The 24,421-nt window shown below is 43.9% G+C and overlaps 1 protein-coding gene across 2 annotated transcripts; it reads right to left on the bottom strand.

The window, feature by feature from the left end:
- Nucleotides 1-1,253: 1,253 nt before the first annotated feature.
- Nucleotides 1,254-21,689, bottom strand: LOC117347749 (slit homolog 3 protein-like). Of its 2 annotated transcripts, none has more exons than XM_033919089.1 (2): nucleotides 21,589-21,689; nucleotides 1,254-3,282 (listed from the first exon to the last, which is right to left on the bottom strand). In XM_033919089.1, exon 2 carries the CDS (start codon nucleotides 2,866-2,868, stop codon nucleotides 1,810-1,812), a length of 1,059 nt encoding a protein of 352 aa, XP_033774980.1. In that variant the 5' UTR covers nucleotides 2,869-3,282; nucleotides 21,589-21,689; the 3' UTR covers nucleotides 1,254-1,809. The 2 variants fall into 2 exon arrangements, with proteins under 2 accessions (XP_033774980.1, XP_033774979.1); XM_033919088.1 differs by lacking the exon at nucleotides 21,589-21,689 and adding an exon at nucleotides 3,938-4,000.
- Between the last annotated feature and the right edge of the window lie 2,732 nt (nucleotides 21,690-24,421).

Genomic DNA, 24,421 nt, shown 5'->3' with positions numbered 1-24,421 from the left:
CCAAACAAACTTTATTCAAAGTTGATTACAGAACAGTCTTTGAACTATTTACACTCACTCCAAGAAATGCAGATGAAGTTCCATCGCCCATACGCCGAGAGATTGGATAGGCTGGGGCTCTTCTCTCTGGAAAAAAAGGAGGCTCAGGGGAGATATGATAGAGACCTTCAAGATCATGAGGGGCATAGAGAGGGTGGATAGGGACAGATTCTTCAGACTGAAGGGGACAACAAGTACGAGGGGGCATTCGGAGAACCTGAAGGGAGATAGGTTCAAAACAAATGCAAGGAAGTTTTTTTTCACGCAAAGGGTCGTGGACACTTGGAATGCGCTACCGGAGGAAGTGATCAGGCAGAGTACGGTACAGGGATTCAAACAGGGATTGGACGGATTCCTGAGGGATAAAGGGATCGTGGGATACTGAGAGAGGTGCTGGGATGTAACACAGGTATAGAAAGCTAACCAGGTAATAAATAAGTATAGAAACCCAACAGGTCGTGCATGTGCAAGACCGGAGGGTTAGGACTACAATGGGAAGATAGGACTTAAATGAGAAACCAAGGTGGCAAGGGAGCCCCTTCTGGTGATGCAGACAGGTTGTGACCTGTTTGGGCCGCCACGGGAGCGGACTGCCGGGCAGGATGGACCTATGGTCTGACCCGGCGGAGGCACTGCTTATGTTCTTATGTTCTTAAAAGATTTTTCCCCTATTGCCTCCATTATTTACATATTCTTTAGTAAAATGACAGACAATTTGGTTCAATCCATTTGTTTCCCCCCGTCACATCCAATTCCCTTTAGTCTCCACTATTTACAGTCTTGTCAGTTCTCTCCCAAATTGCTCTGAAAGTCTCCCTCAGTCTTGGGCTTTGGTGGGGAAAAGGAACAACTAAAAAGCCCAGATCATACTCCCTCCTCCTCCTCTTTTATAACCTCTCTCTCCCTTCTGGGAAAAGGGATCTCCGGCTCCTTCCACAGAGCTTCTCTAGCCACAGTCAAGATTCAGTGACCACCTGAAAAATCCTCCACCACTGCTTTTACAGCAGGGGTCACATATGCATAGGGTTACTGGACGTCTGGGAAAACCCAGATATGTCCTTGGGAACAGACTTTCCAAAAACCTGGCAGTTCGTCTAGTATCTCTAGCTGCGTCTGGAGGGCCTTTAACAAGCATGCACGGATGATGTCACATGCATCTGCGCATGCTTGAGGCCCTCCAGACGTGGCCTAGAGTTTGGGAAAAAAGAGACATGAAGCTTTTTGGGGGCAGGGCTGAAGGTGGAATGGAGCAAGCCTGCGCTAAAAACCTCTAGTACTGTTTAGTAAAAGGAGCCCATAGTTTGGTTCCAATCTAATAGTTGAAGGTAGTGAGTTGCAAAAGGAAATCAGAGGGAAAAAAATGCTCATAAAGCAAGCTTCATTAGAAAAAGGAGGATGAAGAAGCAATTGGCTTTTCACCTGGGAAGAATGTCTGAATAATGGTGCTCTCAGCAGATTCACCACTAGCTCAGAAGCTCATAAAATGTTTTGAAATACTAAAAAGGCTAATTTAAAAAAGAATCCATTCCCATATTGAGAGTCAAATCAATTAAGTCAAAAAAGGTGAAACTGTCATTTTTTTTAAATTTTATTCATCAACTGAGCCTTTATTACCAAACTCTTTTGAAACCCAGATATGGAGGCTGGAATTTTCACCAGAAAACATTAGAACGAAATGCACTACATGATCCTCAGTGGGAGTTAAAAGTGCGAGTGCTTCCTTTCCTGAAGAACTGAGTACACTAATATTCACATTCCTCCATCCTTATCTCACTTCTCCTGTGAGTCAAATGGGCCATCTGATTCAATCCAGCTTTTTTCCTGGTTCTTCTTCCTGTTCCTCTCTGCCATAACAATGGCTGCCATAACTGTCACTACGACAGTGATGGTAATGACAAGAACAGTGGCTGTTTCTGCCATACAAAGCTGGGTGTCCACCGACATGAGGGGATATCCAGCTAGCTGCCAAGGGCTAGAGCATGAGATGTTCTCATAATCGTCCATATGCAAGTGACGAACACTCGTGATCTTACCAAACACCCTCTGCAGGTCACAATCACAGGTCCAGGGATTCCCAGATAGCTGCAGATGGGTACTCAAAGTCTGGATATTCAAAAAAGTCTTAAATTTGAGGTGGCTGAGGTGGTTTTGTGAGAGAATGAGCAGGTTCAGAGAGTGCAGAGGGGTAAAAGCTTCCACATCAATGATGCTGATGTTGTTACTAGCAAGGATTAGGACCTCCAGATTCAGTAGCATGAAGAAGCAGCCATCATGGATCATTTGTAGCCTGTTGCATTGGAGGAAGAGATAACGAAGCTTGGATAATCCTCGAAAAGCTCCCCTTTCAATGGAGATCACTTGATTGTAACTCAGGTCCAGTTTCTCAAGGCTTTCCAGGTGTTGTAGGCTTTTGAAACGTAGGGATGTCAACCAGTTAAAGGATACCTTCAACTCCTTCAGTGACGCCAAGTGAACAGAGAAGTCATGGGACAGTTGGCTGAGGTGGTTGTTGCTAAGGTCTAGCCTCTCCAGAAACCCTAGGGGCCCAAATGCTTTAGGATGGATTGTATCAATGTAGTTATTTGACAGCAGAAGGATCTTCATGGACCACAAGGAAACAAAGGAGTTTGCCACCAGTTTGCTCAAATTGTTTTGCCTCAAGTCTAGCATCTGTGTGCTGTCAGGGATATTTCTGGGCACATAGGTCAGTCTGTGACCCCTGCAGTCCATGAAATTGGATAACTTATAACAGAGACAATCATGAGGGCAGGCCTCAAAACGCTCCAGGGGCAGTCCAAGTAGAAGAAGAGCTACAATAAAGACAAGCATGCTGGAACAACAATAAGCGAGAAGCTTTGTTGTTTTATCAAAGGTCCTTGTTCAAATTATTAAGCAGACAACAAAATGCCTTCCAGTAGGGAGTAGCTTGTTTTTATCAAATTCAGTGGAAGAAGTTCCTTCATCAAGGACCAGGAGAAGTGTTCTCATATTCCTCCTCATCCAGCAATCAATGATGTTTTCAGGAAGATTCCAGAAGGGGTCAGGATATCAGTCATTCATGACTTGTGGTACTGCTGAATAAGTAATAATCCCTTGAAGATACCTTTTGCCAGGTGATATCTAGAGGTACCCTCCAACTTGGAGCACCAGCGTCTTTAGTTGTCCAAGTCCTTCTCTTTTTCTTTTCTCTACTTCCCTGTCTCTTTCTAGTGCCATCTCCTATTCATTAAGGATTTCTGCTTTCTGAAAATCAAATTGATAGCAAAAGGAAGAAATATGTGATTAATCATCACTTAAGCAGTAGTACATTCTTCATTCATTAAATTACATTTCGGCTTGAAATTAATACAGTTCCATCATTACAAATACAGTGTACATGGTCAAAAGATTACTTCACATTAACATTTAAAAAGTCAACTTGAGTACATCTTCAAACATTTACAAGAATATTTAAAAGCAAATCATTTGAACGATGGCCTTCACAGGTGTATATCCCATCTTACAGTCAACCAAATTTCATGGCATATTTAACTTTAGCGCTCTGAAAACTAGAATTGAGAACTTTATTCTAAATTGTTTTGATGGTTTCTGTCTGAATAGCAATCAAGCAAATATTGTAAATAAATAAATAAATATTTATTTAAGAAATTAACTGTACAGCATAGGCAGCAAACGTAATTCCTCCAGCTCTGGACTAGAGGTCTGCACGGGAACGGGGATCGCGGGGATCCCGCGGGTCCCGCGGGGATCCCGCGGGTTCCCCCCCTGGCCCACGGGACTCCCACGGGGACGCCCCCTGGCCCACGGGACTCCCACGGGGATGCCCCCCTGACCCACGGGACTCCCACGGGGACGCCCCCTTGCCCACGGGACTCCCACGGGGATGAAAACAACCTACCTAAATTCTGGCGATGCAAGTATGCAGCTTACAAGTCTGGCGTCGGGTCGGGAAATAGCCATGTTGAGCAGTGAGCTCAGCACGTACACAGATGAAAGCCTTGCTTGCTGATTGGTCCGGCGGCCCCGCCCCACCGTGCCGCCGGACCAATCAGCAAGCAAGGCTTTCATCTGTGTACGTGCTGAGCTCACTGCTCAGCATGGCTATTTCCCGACGCGGGCATTAGGCTGTTTTTTGTCATTTCGGGTGGGGGATGGCAGCGGCAGCAGCAGCCTGAAAAAGAAATCATCCTGGCCGGGTTCGGTGTCATGCTCCGGAGCTTCTACAGCCTTCCTATCTCCCTCTCCCTTCTACCTGCGGCTCTCTTCGGCAACAACGATCGACACAAGCTTCTGGCGTCGGGGCCTACCCTCTGCGAGTCCCGCTTGTTTCAACTTCCTTTTTCCACAAAGGTGGGACTCGTAGAGGGAAGGCCTCGATGTCGGCAGCTTGTCTTGATCACCGCTGCTGACGAGTTGCTTAAGAGAGCCGCGGAGCAGGGGGGTGTTGCCAGGTGCAGGTAGAAGGGAGAGGGCCAGATGCAGGACTCGTGGGTGAGGGAGGAGAAGAGAGAGGGGAGAGAAACAAAAGGAAATATTTCATACTGGGCTGGGCCGGAGTGGAGAGAGGGTGGAAAGATTCTGGCTACAGGGTGCAGTAACAAAGGAAAAGGGGGGAAAGCTGAAAATGGAGATTGTGACACAAAGAAGAGAAAGGGTAAGCAGGACCTTCTGAATAAGGATAGAGATACAGAGGGGACATGAAGAGGAGGTGAAATAGAGACATAGAAGTAATGCTGAAAAAGTGTGTGTGGGGGGGGGGGAGATAAAGACATTGAAAGGGCAAATGGTGAATATGGGGTAAAGACAAGGACAGAGACAAATGAAGATTCTGAAAAAGTGGTGAGATACGGATATAGGTGAGATGGACACAAAGAAGGGTGATGCTGGAAAATAGGTGGAATGGTAATTCTGACAGACACAGAAGGGAAATGCTGGATCAAGGAGAGATGGGGCTCAGGCTGGATGGAATGAGGAGAAATGCCTTGTTGGCCCGGAACTTCCTCTCCTACGTCAGAATTGACGTCAGGGAGCGGAATGCTGGTCAGCGCGACGCTTCTGCAGGGAAAGCTTGGGACAGCGGTGGCTTGGGGACTATTCCCCGATGGCGGTGGCAGCAAACCGAGTGGCTTGGGGGAGGGCACGGAGAAAGAAAGAAAGGGGGCAGACAGAGAGACAGAAAGAAGGGGGAACAGGGAGACAGAAAGAAAAAGTTGGGGGAGAGAATGAGGTCTGGAGGAGAGGAAACATACAGGAGGCTGAAAGAAAGGAAGAAAGATTGGATGCACAGTCAGAAGAAGAAAGTGCAAACAGAGACTCATGAAATCACCAAACAGCAAAGATAGGAAAAATGATTTTATTTTCAATTTAGTGATCAAAATGTGTCTGTTTTGAGAATTTATATCTGCTGTCTATATTTTGCACTATGGCTCCCTTTTACTAAACCGCAATATTGTTTTTTAGCGCAGGGAGCCTATGAGCATTGAGAGCAGCGCGAGGCATTCAGCGTAACTCCCTGTGCTAAAACCTACTATTGTGGTTTAGTAAAAAGGGAGGGGGTGTATTTGTCTATTTTTGTATTTTGTTACCGAGGTGACATTGCATAGAGTCATCTGCCTTGGGAAATGTATATGGCAGATATCTTTGTTTTGTGTTCAAAAGAAAAGGAAATGCATTTCTGGTTTTATTTCTACAGTGTTGAAGTACTTGTTGGCCCTTGCTGTGACTGGTGGGGATCCCCAAGCACCGCCAGCAGAGGACCTCCTCTAGAGATGGTCAGAACTCCCCTCCACCAAGCGCAGCAGTCGCTGGCAGCATCCATGAGCCACTGAGGTGCCAGCATCTGTGACTCAGGGACGCTACTGCTGCCTGCCAAGCTTGGCAAAAGGGACCCCAGGCCAACTGCAAAGGAAGTCCTCAGCTGACAGTTTGTGGGTTCTCATCAGCTGAGTATTTATATTTTATATTTACATTAGAGGTTCTGGTAGAAACCCATTTACAAAGTATGTATTCTTCCCAATTAATATTTCCAAATTAATAGTCTCTTTGCTTATTTGTAAATGGGTCTCTACCAGAGCCTTTAATTCAGTAGCATAATTAAATAAAATAACTATTTCTGAAGTTTATAGGGAAGGATGGTGACGGAGGGGATTCCTCGCGGGGACGGGTGGGGACGGAGGGGATTCCTCGCGGGGACGGGTGGGGACGGAGGGGATTCCTCGCGGGGACGGGTGGGGACGGAGGGATTCCTCACGGGGACGGGTGGGGACGGAGGGATTCCTCACGGGGACGGGTGGGGACGGAGGGATTCCTCACGGGGACGGGTGGGGATGGGTGGGATTTTGGCGGGGACGGGTGGGGACGGGTGGGATTTCTGTCCCCGCGCAACTCTCTACTCTGGACTAATACAATTCCAAGTTTTCAAACCCTGTATGAGGGAGTCTACAGGATGCTACCCTTCCCCTTAAGGGGGAAGTGACCTAGGAAGGGTGGAGCCAGAAGAACAGGAATGAGGAAGTATAAAAGCTAGGGGCTCAGCCAAGTTAAGGAGGCTCAGAAGGAAGCTGATACCCAGGCCATATGCTGCCACCATCTATCAGGGATCTCAAAGTCCCTCCTTGAGGGCCGCAATCCAGTCGGGTTTCAGGATTTTCCCAATGAATATGCATTGAAAGCATTGCATGCACATAGATCTCATGCATATTCATTGGGGAAATCCTGAAAACCCGAATGGATTACGGCCATCAAGGAGGGACTTTGAGATCCCTGATCTACGTATATATTGCCACTGCTACAATCAGGTAGGCCAAGCTTTCGTATTTTGACCTGAGTACTTGAGGAACCACGCCAGGGACAAGTAAAGTGTCCCTTTTATCAAGCTGCGCTAGAAGTTTCTAGCGTGAACTGGTGTTGTAAATGCTGCAGCACTCATAGAATTCCTATGAGCGTCGGAGCACTTACCTTGCCAGCTTGCGCTACATACCTCTAGCGCAGCTTCATAAAAGTGGAGGAAAGTGTATACTGTGCTGTGAGACAGTAAGGTAGACAGTGGGCCTGCAAGAGCAAGCTATATTATATTTGGTCTTTTTACTATAATGTATTGTTGCATTAAGGACTAGTATTCAAGTTTCAAGTTTCAAGTTTATTAATTTTTAATATCCCGATCATAAAACAAATATCTGACTGGTTAACAATAAAAAATTTAAAATAGGAGAGTAAGAACTAGTTATTGGTGTATTGGAAAAATTAGAGAAAACATATTAGACATATACTGACAAACATGACCGTGAGGATGAGTGGGAAGGAAGGAAAAAGTTACATAATATTAGAAGAAATGAGATAGAGGGAAGGGATAGGACATGAAGGATAAGGGTGCATGGTATAAAAGATATGCGCTGAAATAAAGGAGAGCTTTTAGGAAAAAGATAAGTAAATAAATAGATAAAGAAAAGATTAAGATTTGTCAAAGGCATCCTGAAATAAGAAAGTTTTAAGATTAGTTTTAAATTTTGGTAAATGAATTTCATCCCGGAGAAATTGAGGGAGAGAATTCCATAATGTGGGGGCTGTTATAGCAAAATTAGTTTTCCTTGTATAGTAGGATTCTTTTAGGGATGGAATGAAAAGGAGTTTTTGGTCGGTAGATCGTAAGGAACGGGGAGAACTTTGAGGTATTAATAATTTATCGAGAAATAAGGGCAAGTGGGAAAGTTTGATTTTAAAAGAGAGCAGTATGATTTTATAAATTATACGGTGTGTGACTGGGAGCCAATGAGCCTCTTTGAGAAGAGGGGTGACGTGTTCGAACTTACCTATTTTGTAAATGAGTTTGATTGCGGTATTTTGTATGAGTTGCAAGCGGCGAAGTTCTTTTTGGGGTAGTTCATTTAATAGTGAATTGCAGTAATCTAAGTGAGAGATAACTAAGGAATGAATAAGGATATTAATCGAGTCGGTATTTAAAATAGAACTGAGTGAACGGATGATACGTAATTGATTTTGTTTCTCCTGTCTGTGAATGGAACAGAACCCTGACCTACAGCTTTAATAAATGTTATTTTTCATTGTCTGCAACTGCTGTGTGGTTCTGTCTTACTTAGGCTCTGGGCCTGACCTCGTTCACATTACCACACCTTGCAGCTGTATTTTGGATAAGTTGTGCCCTATTTATCTTATTTGTAGGCAACCCTAATCATAGAGCATTGTAATAATACGGTCTCAGTACTAGCATTTAATGTCTCTTTAGGCTAGATAGCTTTTATTTATTGGAATTTAACAACCACCTTCTTGAAGACACTCACCCAAGGCAGTGTACAGCCCAAACAGTTTAGGGGTTACCAGGTTTCTTTGTTTGAAAAAGAGGACACATGGCCCTGCCCCATTCTGCCCCAGTCACGTCCAGTATTAGCAGTGAATTTGAGAGATCATACTCCATATACCCTAGGGCAGTCTTTCTCAACTCGGTCCTGGAGTACCCCTTTGCTGGTCAGGTTTTCAGCATATCCACAATGAATATGCATGAAAGAAATTTGCAGTGGAAAATACAAAATGGTACTTAAGGAACCATAGATCAAATCAAATGCATATACATAAATGCATAAGCATTGCCATACTGGGACAAATCAAAGGTCTACGAGGCCCAGTATCCTTTGTCCAAAAGTGCTTCATTGTTTAATCTGTACATATCTTCATTAGAGGAGAGCCTTCGTAAAATAGAAGTAGCATATCGGATTTATGCTGACGACATCCAATTTCTTTCCAATGTTAGACTGGAGAGTTGAGTTGAATGAAACATTAGCTGGATGTATGAAAAGCGTGAATGAGTGGGATGGTAAAATAAACTGGTTTTGAATCTTGCAAAATCAGAGGTTATGTTGATTGGGAGAAAAGATGACCCACAATGGCCTAAAGAGATAAAGGTTAGTGACCAGGTTTTATTGATACAACAAAAGTTGAAAATTCTAAGGGTCTGGCTGGATTCAATGCTCAGCATGAAGGATCAAATTTTGTCTGTAGAGAAATATACTTTTTTCTAACTGCGACTGTCAAGTCACTTAAAATCGATGATGTTGATATATGACTTCCAGATCGTGGTACAGATGATAGTCTTATCAAAGCTGGACTATAGTAATGCCCTTTATTTAGGGATTCCAACAGTACAGTGTAAAGCATTACAAATGATCCAAAACACTGCTGTAAGGTTAATTTGTGGGGTTAGAAAATTTGACCACATAGCACCTTGACTGAAGAAACTGCACTGCTTACCCGTGCAATTACGTATTATTTTCAAGACATTAACTCTGGTGTTCAAAGTCATTTACCATGGGATTCCTTGGTATCTATCGCAAATTATGGCAATCTACCGCTCGTTCAGAACTTTGCGGTCTGAAGGTGCGATACGATTGTCATCGATTTACTTCTCAAAAATACATTATGAGAATACGAGAACTTCTGCTATTTCCATCATAGGAGTAACATAAGAACATAAGCAATGCCTCCGCTGGGTCAGACAGCAGCCCGCTCATGCGGCGGCCCAATAGGTCCAGGACCGGTGCAGTAATCCTCTATCTATACCCCTCTATCCCCTTTTCCAGCAGGAAATTGTCCAATCCTTTCTTAAACCCTAGTACCGTACTCTGCCCTATTACATCCTCTGTGGAACAAATTAGTTACATCGCAAAGAGCCCTATTCAGAAGTTTAAAAAAATGATCAAAATTGCATTCTTCATAGAAGCATTCCAATAAAAGATGTTTTTGCGTAATGTTGGTTTTAGGATGAATTGTACTGTGAGGAGCTACAAACCAGGGCTTTTAAAGATGTAATTACCCATCTGTAATGTAAAATGTTTGTACAAGTCTTATTTGTTCTATTTTGTGTATGTTACTTTTGTAAGGCTGCCTAGGAATAGGTGGTTGACAAATTTTTAAAATACATAAATTATAAAGTACCTGGCATGATTCAGAAAGAGTAAAACAGATTTTATGCCGCTTATCTCAGAAATAAGCAGTGGGGTTTCCCAAGTCCATTTTAATAATGGCTTATGGGCTTTTTTTTTTTTTTAGGAACTTATCCAACTCTTTTTTAAACCTTGATAAGCTAACTGCTTTTGCTACATTCTCTGGCAACAAACTCCAGAGTTTACATGTTGAATGAAGACATATTTTCTCCAATTTGTTTTAAATCTATTACGTAATAACTTCATTGCATGTCCCCTGGTCCTTGAATTTTTGTAAAGAATAAACAAGTAATTTTACTTCATTCAGTATTTTACACATTAATTCAATTCTTAGAACCTTTCCTATCATACATACTCTGATTCCTATATAAACATTTTCCACACTATCCAATAAACTTCTTATGACATTATTAGGTAACTTCCAATCTGTAAACCGTATATACTGATAATCTCCACTATATTCTGTTATCACTTGATTCCCTTGATTTGTAATTCTCAAAATTGAATCCTCTACCACACCATTTAATGTACACGAATCACTGTTATGTAATTTATCTAGATAATCTTTATTACGCAATTCTTTTGGTAATTCCTATAATTTGTATTCCGCCTTGAACAATATATAATGTATAATGTATTCGAAATTAATTTTCCTATGAACTGTTTTCCTACCTTCTTCTACTCTATGTTTATAACTAACTAATTTATTTTTCTCAAGTACTTTAGCAAGAATGTGAGCCTTTGGGACAGTCAGGGAACTCTAAGTACTTTCTCTTCATCTTAATTAATCTTACTTAATGCATTTCTTCTGTTTCTACTGTAAACCGCTTAGAACCTCACGGTACAGCGGTATATAAGAAATAAAATTATTATTATTATTATTTTATAGACCTTTATTATTTCTCCCCTCAACCATCTTTTCTCCAAGCTGAAAAGCCCTATCCTCTTTAGCCTTTCCTCATAAGGAAGTCATCCCATCTCCTCCATCATTTTCACTTCCCTTCTCTGTACCTTGTTAATTCCACTTTATCTTTTTTTTGAGATGGGATGACCAAAATTGTACACAATAATCTAGATATGATCACACCATGGAGCAATACAAAGACATTATAATAGTCTCTGTTTTGTTCTCCATTCCTTTCCTAACTTTCTGTTCGCTTTCTTAGCCACCATATCACACCGAGCAGAGCGTTTCAACATATCATCGATGATGACACCTACATCATCATCTTGGATGGTGACTCCTAAATACGGAACTCTGCATCCCAACCCTTTTATCATCTTCGTTGCCCTTCTCTGTACCCTTTCTAATTCCACTGTATCTTTTTTGAGATGCAGCTGCACCACGGCGCGATACAAGGACATTATAACATTCTCATCTTTGTTTTCCATTCTTTTCCCAATAATTCCTAATAGTCTATTTGCTTTCTTAGCTGCTGCCACACACCGAGCTAATGGTTTCAACGTATCCTCAACAATGACACCTAGATCCAAGTTTCATTTAAAATTTGATACGCCGCCTAAAAAAGTGTCTAAACGGTTAACATGATTATATTACAAAATTTCTAAAATTTAGGGGGGGAACATAATTTAAGACTGAACAATAACTGAACCCACAGAAACAAGCAGGGAAGGGGGGGGGGAGAAGTACAATGTGTAATAAGATAGAAGTACAATGTGTAATAAATGGTTAGTAGATAAGGGGATGGGGAGAATGTTCTTCCTTCCTTCGTATCATTCAGTGGAGTGATAGTAGCATAGTAGATGACGGCAGATAAAGACCCAAATGGTCCATCCAGTCTGCCCAACCTGATTCAATTTAAATTTTTTTCTTCCTAGCTATTTCTGGGCAAGAATCCAAAGCTCTACCCGGTACTGTGCTTGCGTTCCAACTGCCGAAATCTCAGTCAAACCCTACTCCAGCCTATCTACACCCTCCCAGCCATTAAAGCCCTCTCCAGCCCATCCTCCCCCAAACGGCCATATACAGACACAGATCATAAACGTCTGCCCAGTACTGGCCTTAGTTCAGTATTTAGTATTATTTTCTGTGATGTTAACATATTATAGGCGTCTTTAAATAAAAATGTTTTTTAAGTTGGTTTTGAATCGACCAGTATGGGTCTCTTCACGTAGGTGCTGGGGCAATGAGTTCCAGAGGGTGGGCAATGAGTTCCAGAGGGTGGGTGCTGTGACAGAAAACATTTTTTTCCTAATGGAATCATAGAATATATGTCGCAGTGAAGGGATATTTAGGAGATGTTGATTACTGGAGCGAAGGATTCTAGGTGAGCAGTACAGAATGAGGAATCTGTCAATGAAAATCAGGGCGTGTGAGATTTTTGTTTCAAATGTAAGCAGTAGAATTTTATAAGTGATTCAGTGTGCGATTGGTAGCCAGTGTGATTTTATCAGCAGGGGCGTAACATGGTCAAATTTTTTTAGCTTTATATATTAATTTTATTGCTGGGTGGCGACTCCTAAAATGGAACCCTGCATCGAGTAGCTATAGATCAGGTTTCTCTTTTCCACATGCACACTTTGCACTTGCTCACATTAAATTTATTTATTTAGATTTTTATCCCGACCTCCCAGTAGCTCAGAACGGCCTACAAGCAAACATTCACAGTGGAGTACATTTGGACAATACAAAGACAATACAGTAGTTTAAATACAAGGACTATACAGCAATTTGAGTAGCCTTCAATAATTTCCAGGGTTTATTTTAAAAGTGCCTGCTTAACATTTAAGATCTCGCAAGGCATCCTTCCTCCTTTAATTCCCCTGTCTTGGAATTCTGTAAGATCTGACATTACCAGATCTACTCAAAAATTTAAATTGTCCTTTCCTACATCGAAAAGCGTTGCATACATTGGCAAATTAGAGAAGTCTCTATTTTTCAAAATTACCGAGTTGTGGAATAATTTTCCTATTCAACTGCGCAATCTGGGTTCTTTCCAACTATTTCAAAAACACCTGAAAACTTGGCTATTTTCAAAAGTTGTAAATTCTGCTCCTCTTCATACTACACTTCCCCCTCCACATTCGCGGGGGTTAGGGGCAGAGCCGGCCCGCAAATATGGAAAAACCGCGAATAATATTCGGGCCGATTCTGCCCTTATCCCCGGCTTCCCCAGCTATTTTTAGCCCTGTAAGCCCCCTCTTAAGCCTTACCTGGTGGTCTAGCAGGTTTTCAGGCTAGAGCGATCTTCCCATGCTCCTGACCCATGCAGATCGCTCACAGGAAATGGCTGCTTTGAGCTCTTGTAGTCTCTCGAACCATTTCCTGTGAGCGATCTCCACGGAGCAGGAGCGTGGGAAGATTGCTCCTGCCTGAAAACCCACTAGACCACCAGGTAAGGCTTAAAGGGGGGGAGGGGGGGCTTACAGGGCTAAAAAAAGCCCTAAAAATTAAAAAACTTTTTTGGTCAAAAAACGCAAATAACCGAATCCTTAGATACAGAATTTGCGAATATGGAAGGGGAAGTGTATTCCAAATCCATATTGTATCTGTTCTCTTTTTTCTAATTTCTTGTACACCCTGCCGAGCTCTACTGTTATAGAGAAGATGAGGTATATAAGCCTAAGGTTTAGTTTAGTTAGTTTAGGAAGCTCTCTTTGGTATGATGCAAGTACTATGGCGAGTGTCAGCTGTAAATATGAAAGACTAAGATCATAGTCTAGATACCCTGGTTTAGGAGTGAGGTTCATTACTGTCCTAGTAAAAGGAAAACTACGGTAACTTATTTAGAAACATTGTCCCCTTGAGAATATGGTACACCGCCTGCAGCACACCTTGCGATAGGGGCAGCACAGAGCATGGGCTTTGCAAGATCCCAGCATACTGTATCTCTTTCCTCAAGATTAATTTTCCATGTTCTTTTTTTTTTAAATCTATTACTATAGTATATATAGTTAACATAAGTGCTTCTTTACAAAGGAATACTAGAATTCAGCTCTAACGGGTGGAGTCAGCCTGCTGCAACCAGGATAGTCCTCAATAGCCCGAGATAGGGAAAGGATCGTCTCTCAGTAACACAGTAGTAGCCATCAAAGGCTGTTTGGAAACCCAAGAATGTTTCTGCTATCACAGCTCCCTCAGCATTCAAGACAGGGTCAATTTTCAGTGTGGAAATACGATCTCATCTCATAATTACTACCCATGCCTGGAATCCAGTGTGTGCATGAATGTCTCCCTACCTCTTTGTGTGCAGTGAGGAGTGGGGAGATGACAGAACCTAGAGAAACACAAGGGGGCTTCTGCGTATCATTTCTTCCTGAGCAAGTTCAAGGATCACACTCAAGAAAGAAAAATGAAGGTTAGAAGACAATACTGTAAGTTAAAAATTAAAGATTAAGTCTGAGCTGTCACACTTATATATCTCTAAGCACATCAAGTACGCCACTTTATAGGTCCATTAGGAGAGAATTCTTCAAGCCCCTTATCCACCTCAACCCAAATACAAAGCGTCCTATATCCTATACTGAGAATAATTTTCTCTATGCTTCTTAGCCATTCACCCCCGAGTTGACCTAAAGAACTAAAGACCACTTTGTTTAAGAAATTCTTCTCCTAGCCAGACACCCTCTCGCGAACATAACTTCAACACCTTATCCTGAATTTCTTCCTCACACTAGGTATCCACATTCCCTGTCTGCTAAAAATTCCCTCTTCATAATTGTATCCTGATATTCGCTAATGTTAGAATATTTTCAATTGTAAGATGTAAAATAGTTATTTGTATATTACTTCTTGGAATATTCATATTTATCTCTCTCTCTACCTCTGTCTTTATAGTTTTATCTTTATTTTTCATAAATTGTTTCTTCAGGTACTTTAATTAGATTGTGAGCCTTTGGGACAGTTAGGGAAATTTTTCCAACTACCTATCTTATTTATTTTTATCTATTGTATCTTTGTAATGCATCATTTTTGTAAACCGCTTAGAAACCTCACGGTTATTCACGGTATATAAGAATTAAATTAAATTAAAAATTAAAAACAGAATGTTACATAACAACATAATGGCCATACTGGGACAGACCAAAGGTCCATCAAGCCCAGTATTCTGTTTCTAACAGTGCCCAATCCAGGTCACAAGTACCTGGCAAGATCACAAGGAGAAAACAGATTTTATGCTGCTTCTCCAAGGAATAGGCAGTAGATTTCCCCAAGTCATCTTAATAATGCCTTATGGACTTCCTAAAATTATCCAAACCTTTTTTAAACCCTGCTAAGCTAACTACTTTCACCACATTCTCCGGCAACAAATTCCAGAGTTTAATCAGCGTTAGGGGATGGTAAACAGCTGTTCTGGGTCCCACAGCTCCAGGGGGCCCTGTGGTCTGAGCATTTCTTCCCCTTCTCAGTCCATCTCCTCACCTTTGTTGTCATCTTTCAAAATTGAAGTTTTCCTTTTCAAAGGGGTCCCAGTGCAGCAGCCATTCTCACAAATTGCCAGTGGCTGCCCCACTTTCTCTCTGCCAGTAGGAGGGACCAGTAAAACAGGGGGGGAGGGGAGTTAGTAGGCAATAGGATGAGGGAGGGATTTTACAGAGGCTTAGGTAGCCCTCCAATTTTGGGGTAGGGGTAGACTGTGTGTGGGGGAGCAACACATTTCTCCTCTCTCCTCTGCAGGTGGTCATGTATTTTTTTCCCACCTTCTATGGGCCGGTGTCTCTCTTCTTTCCCTTTTCCTGTGGGCTGGCATCTCTTTCCCTTCCCCGACACGCTGCTGCTGTTGTTCTCTGGCTCAGCTTTTCAAAGTAGAGGTCTGCATGGCAACGGGGATCACTGGGGTCCCGCGGGAATCCCCCTAACCCACAGGACTCCCACGGGGACCCCCCTCTGGCCCATGGGACTCCCACAGGGATGGAAGGCTTTGGAAGCAGGGTTCATCCATATAATATAATGGACACGTCAGCCTTAGTAAAAGTTAATTACCTGAACAGAAAACAAAAAAAGGGTTCCACCAAAGAGATTCCACAAGGAAAACAGCAGCGCAAACACAAAAGAAACTGTGGAATTGATGATCCTATCAGAAGTAATTGCTGTTTTTTATGGGGATGGGCGGGGACGGAGAGGATCCTGGTGGGGACGGGTGGGGACGGAGAGGATCCTGGTGGGGACGGGTGGGGACGGAGAGGATCCTGGTGGGGACGGGTGGGGACAGAGAGGATCCTGGTGGGGACGGGTGGGGACAGAGAGGATCCTGGTGGGGACGGGTGGGGACAGAGAGGATCCTGGTGGGGACGGGTGGGGACAGAGAGGATCCTGGTGGGGACGGGTGGGGACAGAGAGGATCCTGGTGGGGACGGGTGGGGACAGAGAGGATCCTGGTGGGGACGGGTGGGGACGGAGAGGATCCTGGTGGGGACGGGTGGGGACGGAGAGGATCCTGGTGGGGACGGAGAGGATCCTGGCGGGGACGGGTGGGGACGGAGAGGATCCTGACGGGGACGAGTGGAGACGGAGAGGATCCTGGTGGGGACGGAGAGGATCCTGGTGGGGACGGAGAGGATCCTGGTGGGGACGGAGAGGATCCTGGTGGGGACGGAGAGGATCCTGGTGGGGACGGAGAGGATCCTGGTGGGGACGGAGAGGATCCTGGTGGGGGACGGGTGGGGACAGAGAGGATCCTGACGGGGACGAGTGGGGATGGAGAGGATCCTGACGGGGACGGAGAGGCTCCTGGTGGGGACAGAGAGGATCCTGACGGGGACGAGTGGGGACGGAGAGGATCCTGGTGGGGATGGAGAGGATCCTGGAGGGGACGGGCGGGGATGGGTGGGATTTCTGTCCCCGCGCAACTCTCTATTTCAAAGCAGCCGACCCAGAAACTTTCTATTTGCACAACGCTGCAGAGAGAAAGCTTCCAGGTTTCCACACTGAAGTCTCAGCACAGAAGTAGCACTTAACATTAGACACCATATATGTCACTTACTTGCCTGCACTTTCCCTTTCTCAAGTAATTATATTTATTTATTGCCCCCTCCCCCAAGTTCCCTTTGAAATGGACCATCTTTGTTACTAGCCCCCTCCCAAACTCCTGCTATGCTATAGAGCAGTCTCTCTTAAACTTTCTCGAGCCAGGTCACACTAAAGGAAGTGGCCATGGCTCGAGGCACCCAGAAGTGTGCAGACGTCGCCGTGATGACATCACGCATATGCGTGACATCATGTCAACGTCCGCGTATGTGTAGAGGCCCTCCAGATGGGCCCTGAGATGCCAGTAGGGGGTGCCAGCTGATTGCCTACAGGTTCTCAACTACTGCAAGCTAAGTACCCCCTAAGTCTAACAAATATCAACTGAGTACCCCAAACACAGACCTCCCTAGGCCCACCCAAGCTCTGCCCCAGATCCCATCCCCTTTACTAATTGTAATGCAATTTTTTCCATTCTGTTTTCATATACACATAGTATACACAGCAGATATAAATTCTCAAAACAGACACATTTCAATCACTATATTGAAAATAAAATCATTACCTACCAGCGATCCTCTGCAGGCTGCTGTAATTAGTTTTAAAGGCAAGACCGGGAGGCCGGGGGGGAAGCTGGAGAGAAGGGGGAAACATGCAGGCCTTCGGTGAATTAGGCAGCGCTTGTGCTGTACCGCGTAGGGAAGTCAGCTAGCAGGCGCCTCTCTTCCTCCTCAGTGTGCCACGGCACACTTAGCATCTCAGAAGGTTGTCAGTTTCTCTTACTTCCCTTTTTAAAGCATGCTATGCCTGACCATGATACCATGCTTCTTGACACCCCAAATTCCCTCCGCCTCCTGAGGGTGATTCGGTAGGTCTTATCCTTGTCTCTGCAATCCGACAGCCCAACCGCTAAGAAATTTATCAGGACTCAGCTGTCATGCACCATTTCACACCTGTAAACCTGAGCTGACTCAACGGGCAGGCTTGGAATGGAGTCTGCAATTCATGCTGCTCTATGTCCTCCTAAAGTATTCATCAAAGTGTCAGGTTTTGCCCATTCAAGGTCCAAGCTATGAAACATTCATTCCCCTTTCCCAGCCCCCATCCATAATGTAATATCCTCTTCCTCCTATAACAGGTTACCAAAAAGCATTGTTCAAATAACTGAGGGTTATGTTGTTTAAGGACACACATTCCCGAAGAGACAAATGTTGCTATTATTCTACTGGAGGGAAGTTTGTCTTAGTACCATACCACTCCTTTTTCCTTTCTATAATTGACACACTGACACAACAGGGCACCCCAGGATATACCATGTGGAGTCAAGTGCTGCCATTTTTCAATTTTTAAAGGTGTGTGGGGAAGGGGATGGAGATGGGGATGAGAGGTTCAAGTTGGTCTAGAATCATTTGTGGGGTCAGGGGGTGTAACAGGCCCATTTGGGCTGCTAGGGATGTTTCTGGGATAAAAAGTAGATCTTTATGATAGCACTGAGCTGGTGGAAAGATTCCCCCCCCCAAACGGATTTTAACAGTTTTCTTATATCCCAGAGCAGTGTTTCTCAACTGCTTCAAGCCAAGTACCGCCTAAGCCTAACAAAATGTAATACCAACTGAGTACTCCTGTCCAAGCTCCGCCCCTGACCCCAGCCCCATAATAGTACTAATTGTGCAATTTCTTCCATCCATTTTTCATATACACACAATATAATCTTAATACATAAAGGTAACCACAAAATTAAAAAATACACAAAGCACACTGTATGCAGAGAAAATATTAATTATCATGCATATTTGGATTTTTTCAAAGAGGTCAAGGCAGATGACTTTAAAATATGCAATCAATAGCAACTATAGAAAAATAGACAAATGTAGAGCAAAAGATAGACAACAGATCAAAATGTGTCAGTTTTGTGAATTTATATCACTAAATTGAAAATAAAATTTGTTTTTCCTACCTTTGTTGCCTGGTGATTTAATGAGTCTCTGGTTGCATTTCCTTCTGACTGTGCATCTAATATTTCTCTCTTTCTGCTTTCTCTCCTCCGGACCTCATTCCCTTCCCCAACCAACATCTCTCTCTCTCTGTCCCTCCATTAGTCCAACTTTTCTTCCTCTCTCCTCCACCCCTATTGGCAATATGTCTCCCCCTCTCTCTCTGTCCATCTGTCTTGAGAGATCCAGGCATCTCTCCCACCCCTTTACTGCCACATCCAACATTTCTCCCTCTCTCATCCCCCTGATCATGTGCAGCATTTTTCACCACTGCCCACCAGCTCATTTCTCCTTCTATCACCCCTCTCCAGCATAATGCCACATTTCTCCATCACTATGTCCAACATTCCTCCCCTTTGCATCTCCTTCAATCTGCCCTCTCCACCACATCCATTTCTCCCTCTCATCCTTCTATTCCCCATGCATTTCTACCTCACTCCTCTCTCTTTGCCCAATTTTCCTTTCCCTATGTGCACCAAATCTCACTCACACTTATGCCCATCAATTCTCCCTTTCTATTCCTTCCCTTCTGTGTCCAATGTTCATGCCCCCTCCCTGCCTTCCAGCTTTGCCCCAAAATTAAGTTGCATGCCGGGAATCCCTGCCTGCCCCGCCCACACTCCCCCTCTCTCCCAAAGGCAACCCATTCACAGAAGCTGTAGGCACCGCCGGGGATCCCTGCCTCCCCCCCTCCCCGAAGCTGGCCCATCCACAAAAGCCGCAGGTGATGCCGGGGTTCCCTGCCCACCCCTGAAGCTGCTATTGGGGATCCCTCCCTGCCTGCTGGCACGCTGCACCACCCCTCACCCAAGTTTGACCACTTTGGCCTGTAAGAGGGAAGAGTTCCTTAGCAAGCAAATCCTGCTACTGAGAGTTTAACTTTGCTCCAACTTGCCAATGAGAGCATCAATGTTCTCTAAATGTAGATAGTACCTTCCCAAACAATTTTCAGAATACACTAATTTGGAGATTATAAAAGGCAATTTTGCTGCAAAAAGTTAATATCCTTCCTAATATGTTCCACCATATTTGCCATCAACGGTTATACCATACAAGGGGGTGCTGAAAATTTATCACCTCAACCAAGAAGGGGATAACGTTGAGCCATGAAACTTATGTTATTCCACATATTTGCCCCTAAGTGCAACACACTTGGCACAGCATGTTTGAAGTTTCTATAACCCTTCCAAAAAATACTCTCGAGGTCTGTTCATTGAAATACTGCTCCACTGCTACAATCCCTTCCAAATCACTCAAAAATTGTCACCTGTTCAAATTCTAAGATTTGGAAACAGAAAAAATACAGATGAAGCAAGATCTGGTGAGTAGGGTGGATGGTCTAAGCACTGAAACCCCAACTGCATCAAAACATCCTTTGTTTTACCAGCCTTGTGAGCAGGTGCAGTGTCTTGTAAAGAGAGACCTCATTTCCGCAGCTTCCCTCTCCTTTTTTCTTTCAATGCCTCCTTTAAAATTGATACAGCAAGTAACAGTAGTATTCTGCATTAACTATTAGGCCTCTTGGAAGATAGTCATAACACTTTCCTGATCCCAGAATACTGCAGCCATAACCCTTCCCTGCTTACCTTTAGGTCTTGAATTTCCTTGGCCTTGGAAAACCTGAGTACTGCCATAGCATGGAATGTTGTGTTGTCTCAGGATCATCATCATCTATATAATAAAACCCTAAGCGGCGCATGTGCACTCCTATCTGCGTGTTCCGTATGTCCGTGGTAGGCAGGAGTGCGCATGCGCGCTTAGCTGTGGCGGTGGCCCATTGACGGAGGCAGGAAACACACCGCTACTCCCCCATTGCCAGAGAAACGACGCTATGGCTGGCTGCATTGCACCGCGAAGTCGTTGGGAAGCAGGCAGGTGCTGACAGCGGCCGTCGCGTGCAACAAATTGGCGCTCGGGGGCAAGGAAAATGGGAGACGGGCCTTAATGGTCTTTCGCGAGCTAAGGTGGCCGAATTCTAATTTAGAAACCGGCGGCAGGCAACACGCTGGCAACTCCCCCTTACTCACTCTAAGCCAGATCGTCGTCCCCCTCCCCCCCCCCCGGCGCACCCAAACACCCGTTGAGCCTACATGCTGCAAATGCCAAATTCTACTGTATGGGAGAATGGGGGGGGGGTAGAAATGAAAGGTTCTACTGCATAGGGGGATGGGAGGCAGGCAGGCTGGTTTTGGGGGGAGGGTGTGGGTGGAACAAAGTCTAAAAGGCATTGAGGGGGGCATTGGAAAGAGGCATTGGGGGCACTAAGGACATAGGAAGGGGCACTGAGGGCACTAAGGACACAGGCACGGGGGTACTAAATACATGGGAAGGAGGCACTGGGGGCACTAAGGACATGGGAAGGAGGCACTGGGGGCACTAAGGACATAGAATGGGACACTAAGGACATGGAAGGCGGCACTGGGGGCACTAAGGACATACTAAGGACATAGGATGGGACAAACAGACAGACAGACATCTACTCTAGCACCCGTTAATGTAACGGGCTTACAACACTAGTAGTAGTATAAGCATATTTCATGAATAACTAGTTGTTCCAAAAAGTTGGCACCAGCTCGCTGAAAATGCTGCAAAGTTAACTTGGAAGTGTCCACTAAACGTAGTTTCTCACCAGCATTCAAACATTTGGTTACCCACTTGGTTGACAGCTTCTGCATACCTAGCTACTCGTGGATTATATACCCAACACATTCCCTGGATATCTGTAGTGTCTTCAGCAACTGTTTTAGGCAATATTCACCAATCTGCCAAATCAGGTTATGAACATGGTCAACAACTTCAGGAGTTAGAGGCCTCCAAGACCTTGTTGCATCTTCGGTCTTCCATGCTGAAAGTTTGCACACCACTTCTTCACTGTGGAGTATGATGGGCATTTGTTACTCAATGTTTGCATCATACATTCATGGATTTCCTTTGGAGTTTTCTTCTGCGGGAATAGGAACTTCATGATGGCTCAGACTTCCACACTTGAAAATTCTACACTTTTCTCCGACATGGTTTAATCAATGAGCTGAAACAATGTCAAAACATAGCATTACGATTCTACAAATTGGCACTTTACAAAATAAACTCTTTTTCAGTTACAGTGGCAAAATAACATCAGAATTTAGGAAGTTGGTTGGATTGAGAAATTGTCAGTACCTCTTCATATTAACCAGATAGAGCAAAGATCCTTTTCTCATTTTGGACTTTGGTAGTAGTGACACTTCAACTTTTCCATTGGAAATCCACTCATGCACATAGGTGGTTGGCTCCCATCTTATATCCATGCTGAGAATTGATTAAGAAAAAAAAAAAGTTAGAGACTTTTTACCCCAAGCAACTTTTATTTGCAAGATGGCTCATATTTTTCCCCTTGATGTGAATGATGTAGGTTCTTTTCTTATCTGCTAATAGAGTTCCTTTCTTTTAATATTTTGTATTTTATTGTGAAGTGCTGTGACCCAATACAGCAAATAATAAGAAATCTAAGCCTCCTATACCATCTCTGAAAAGATTCTCTTTACACCAAATCATCTCCAGGAATTCCAACTCTCAATGCCATATTGAAACAATAAGTTGCACAGACCATGTATTTTCCACATTCCTTTCCCTCATTTACTAGCTCGGAATTCACAGGTCTCTTCCCAAAAGTGTATCAAACTTTGCTATACTATTTGCAATGTTCTGCAAGTACATTCTCATGAAGGTGGTGGTAAGATGTTATGTGGGTTTCTTCTTTTAAGAAGAAACTTTTAGCACACTGATATTTGCCTCTCTCACATGAGGCACTGAAGAATGAATCTGTGTATTCTTGGTTTTCTATGGGCAAATTTGACCACCATGGAATAGTGAGGAAGCTGTAGCTTCTCAAATTCTGGAGCCTTTTGAACTCAAGTTGACCTTATTAACAGGGGTAGGGTGTTTTATCTTCCACATTCTCATCTATGCTCCTTCAGGATTCTATGAATGGGTACTGTCACATCTTCCTTTGGGGAGCAGGGGTTGAGGAAGAGATGTCCAACTTGTGTGTTCTGGTTTCCTCCTCCATCTCTCAGGGAGATAGCTTTAGACCATCCCATTTTCGTTTTAGCTCTGTGAACAAGAGCTCCTCCAGGGGAGATTTACATCTCTGTGGTAGGACTGGGAAACCAGTGAACTCCTAAGAGTAGCTCTAGCTCAGATGCCCAGAAGCTCCGATTCAGATGCAAACTCGCTCAACAGATGTCAGAGTCTCTGCCTGCATCGTGCAATTATAGGGCAGACTGGATGGACCATTCAGGTCTTTATCTACTATCATTTACAATTCTACTATGCGTCAAACCACTAACCTCCTATTCAGACTTGGGTCTAGGGTGCCAAGGCACTGGGGACCTCCAATCTGTTGGGAAAAGCATCTTCTCCTAATGGATTGGGAAAAAATGCTGATGTGGTTGGAATTAGTTCAAAGCCCCTTTGAGGTCTTTGTTTATACCTCCCCTGCAGGCAGTGACTGGGTCTTGAGAATCAGATTGATTACTTTGAGCATCTGTATTGATCCTGTCAAAACGGCAGTTTCATATAGGGAAAAGCAGCACTCCATCTGTTCCTCAAACACTGACATTGCAGTCCGAGTGGCCACATCTTCCTGAATTACTTGAGATGCATCAGGAGTATGCCTTAGTTCTGTTGCCATCCCCTCTGATACCACAGAGGATGAGCATGTCAAAAGATATTGGTGTTCAACACTACTTCAAAGGAACTTGATGTCTGTGCTCTATCCTCCACCTGATGTCTGGAATCCTTGTTGCTTAGTGCCAAAGACTAGGATAAATCCTTCCCGGGGAGGGAATGAGACAATGACTGATCCTGATGTTTTCCGTTGGAGCTTGAGTTGAAGGTGATTGAGAGATTCAATGCTGCAGCAGCTTTAGGAACCATGTTGACAGATGCTTCTGATGTACTAAACTTATCTGTACAAAAAAATTGTTTCTGCTGCTTGTCACAACCATGGATACCTCTCTGACATCTGAACACAAGACAAAGAGATCATAATAAGGTCCCAGGCATCAAGAATGGTCCTGTTGTACTAGGAACACTTCTTAAAGCCACAAGGGCCTTCTCTCCCCAGGACATGTCCTATAAAAATAATCACAGCAAATTCCCAACACTTTGCTGATGAAAATGTCCTGACCAGGTGCTCAAGGTCGACTGAGGCCAAGATCAAGTTAGAAAAAAAAAACCCCCAACCCAAACACGCTATGGCGGTCTACCAGAAAAAAAGACTCTGTATAACAGAAGAGAAGTGCCGAAGACTAACAATTTGGGTCTGCCCTGACACGGCTCTGTGAAATGCTTGTTGGCCACTGTCGGTAGACATTTCATGCACAGGAAGCCAATCCAGTTCACGGAGACCAAGTCTGTCAAGATTGAGCAAAGAACTTGAGATGAAAAATAACAAGAGTTTAATTCATATTTCTATGACTTGAGAAATTGTAGAAATTAACTGCATTTAAAGCTACACAAGAGAAGGC

The sequence above is a fragment of the Geotrypetes seraphini genome, chromosome 13, assembly GCF_902459505.1.
Source record: "Geotrypetes seraphini chromosome 13, aGeoSer1.1, whole genome shotgun sequence".
NCBI lineage: Eukaryota > Metazoa > Chordata > Amphibia > Gymnophiona > Dermophiidae > Geotrypetes > Geotrypetes seraphini.
The sequence above is the reverse complement of the archived record's forward strand: the minus strand, read 5'-3'. Positions and strand labels throughout refer to the sequence as shown.

Coding starts and splice junctions, on each gene's coding strand:
- LOC117347749 (XM_033919089.1), bottom strand. CDS start 2,868: ATGCTTGTCTTTATTGTAGCTCTTCTTCTACTTGGACTGCCCCTGGAG.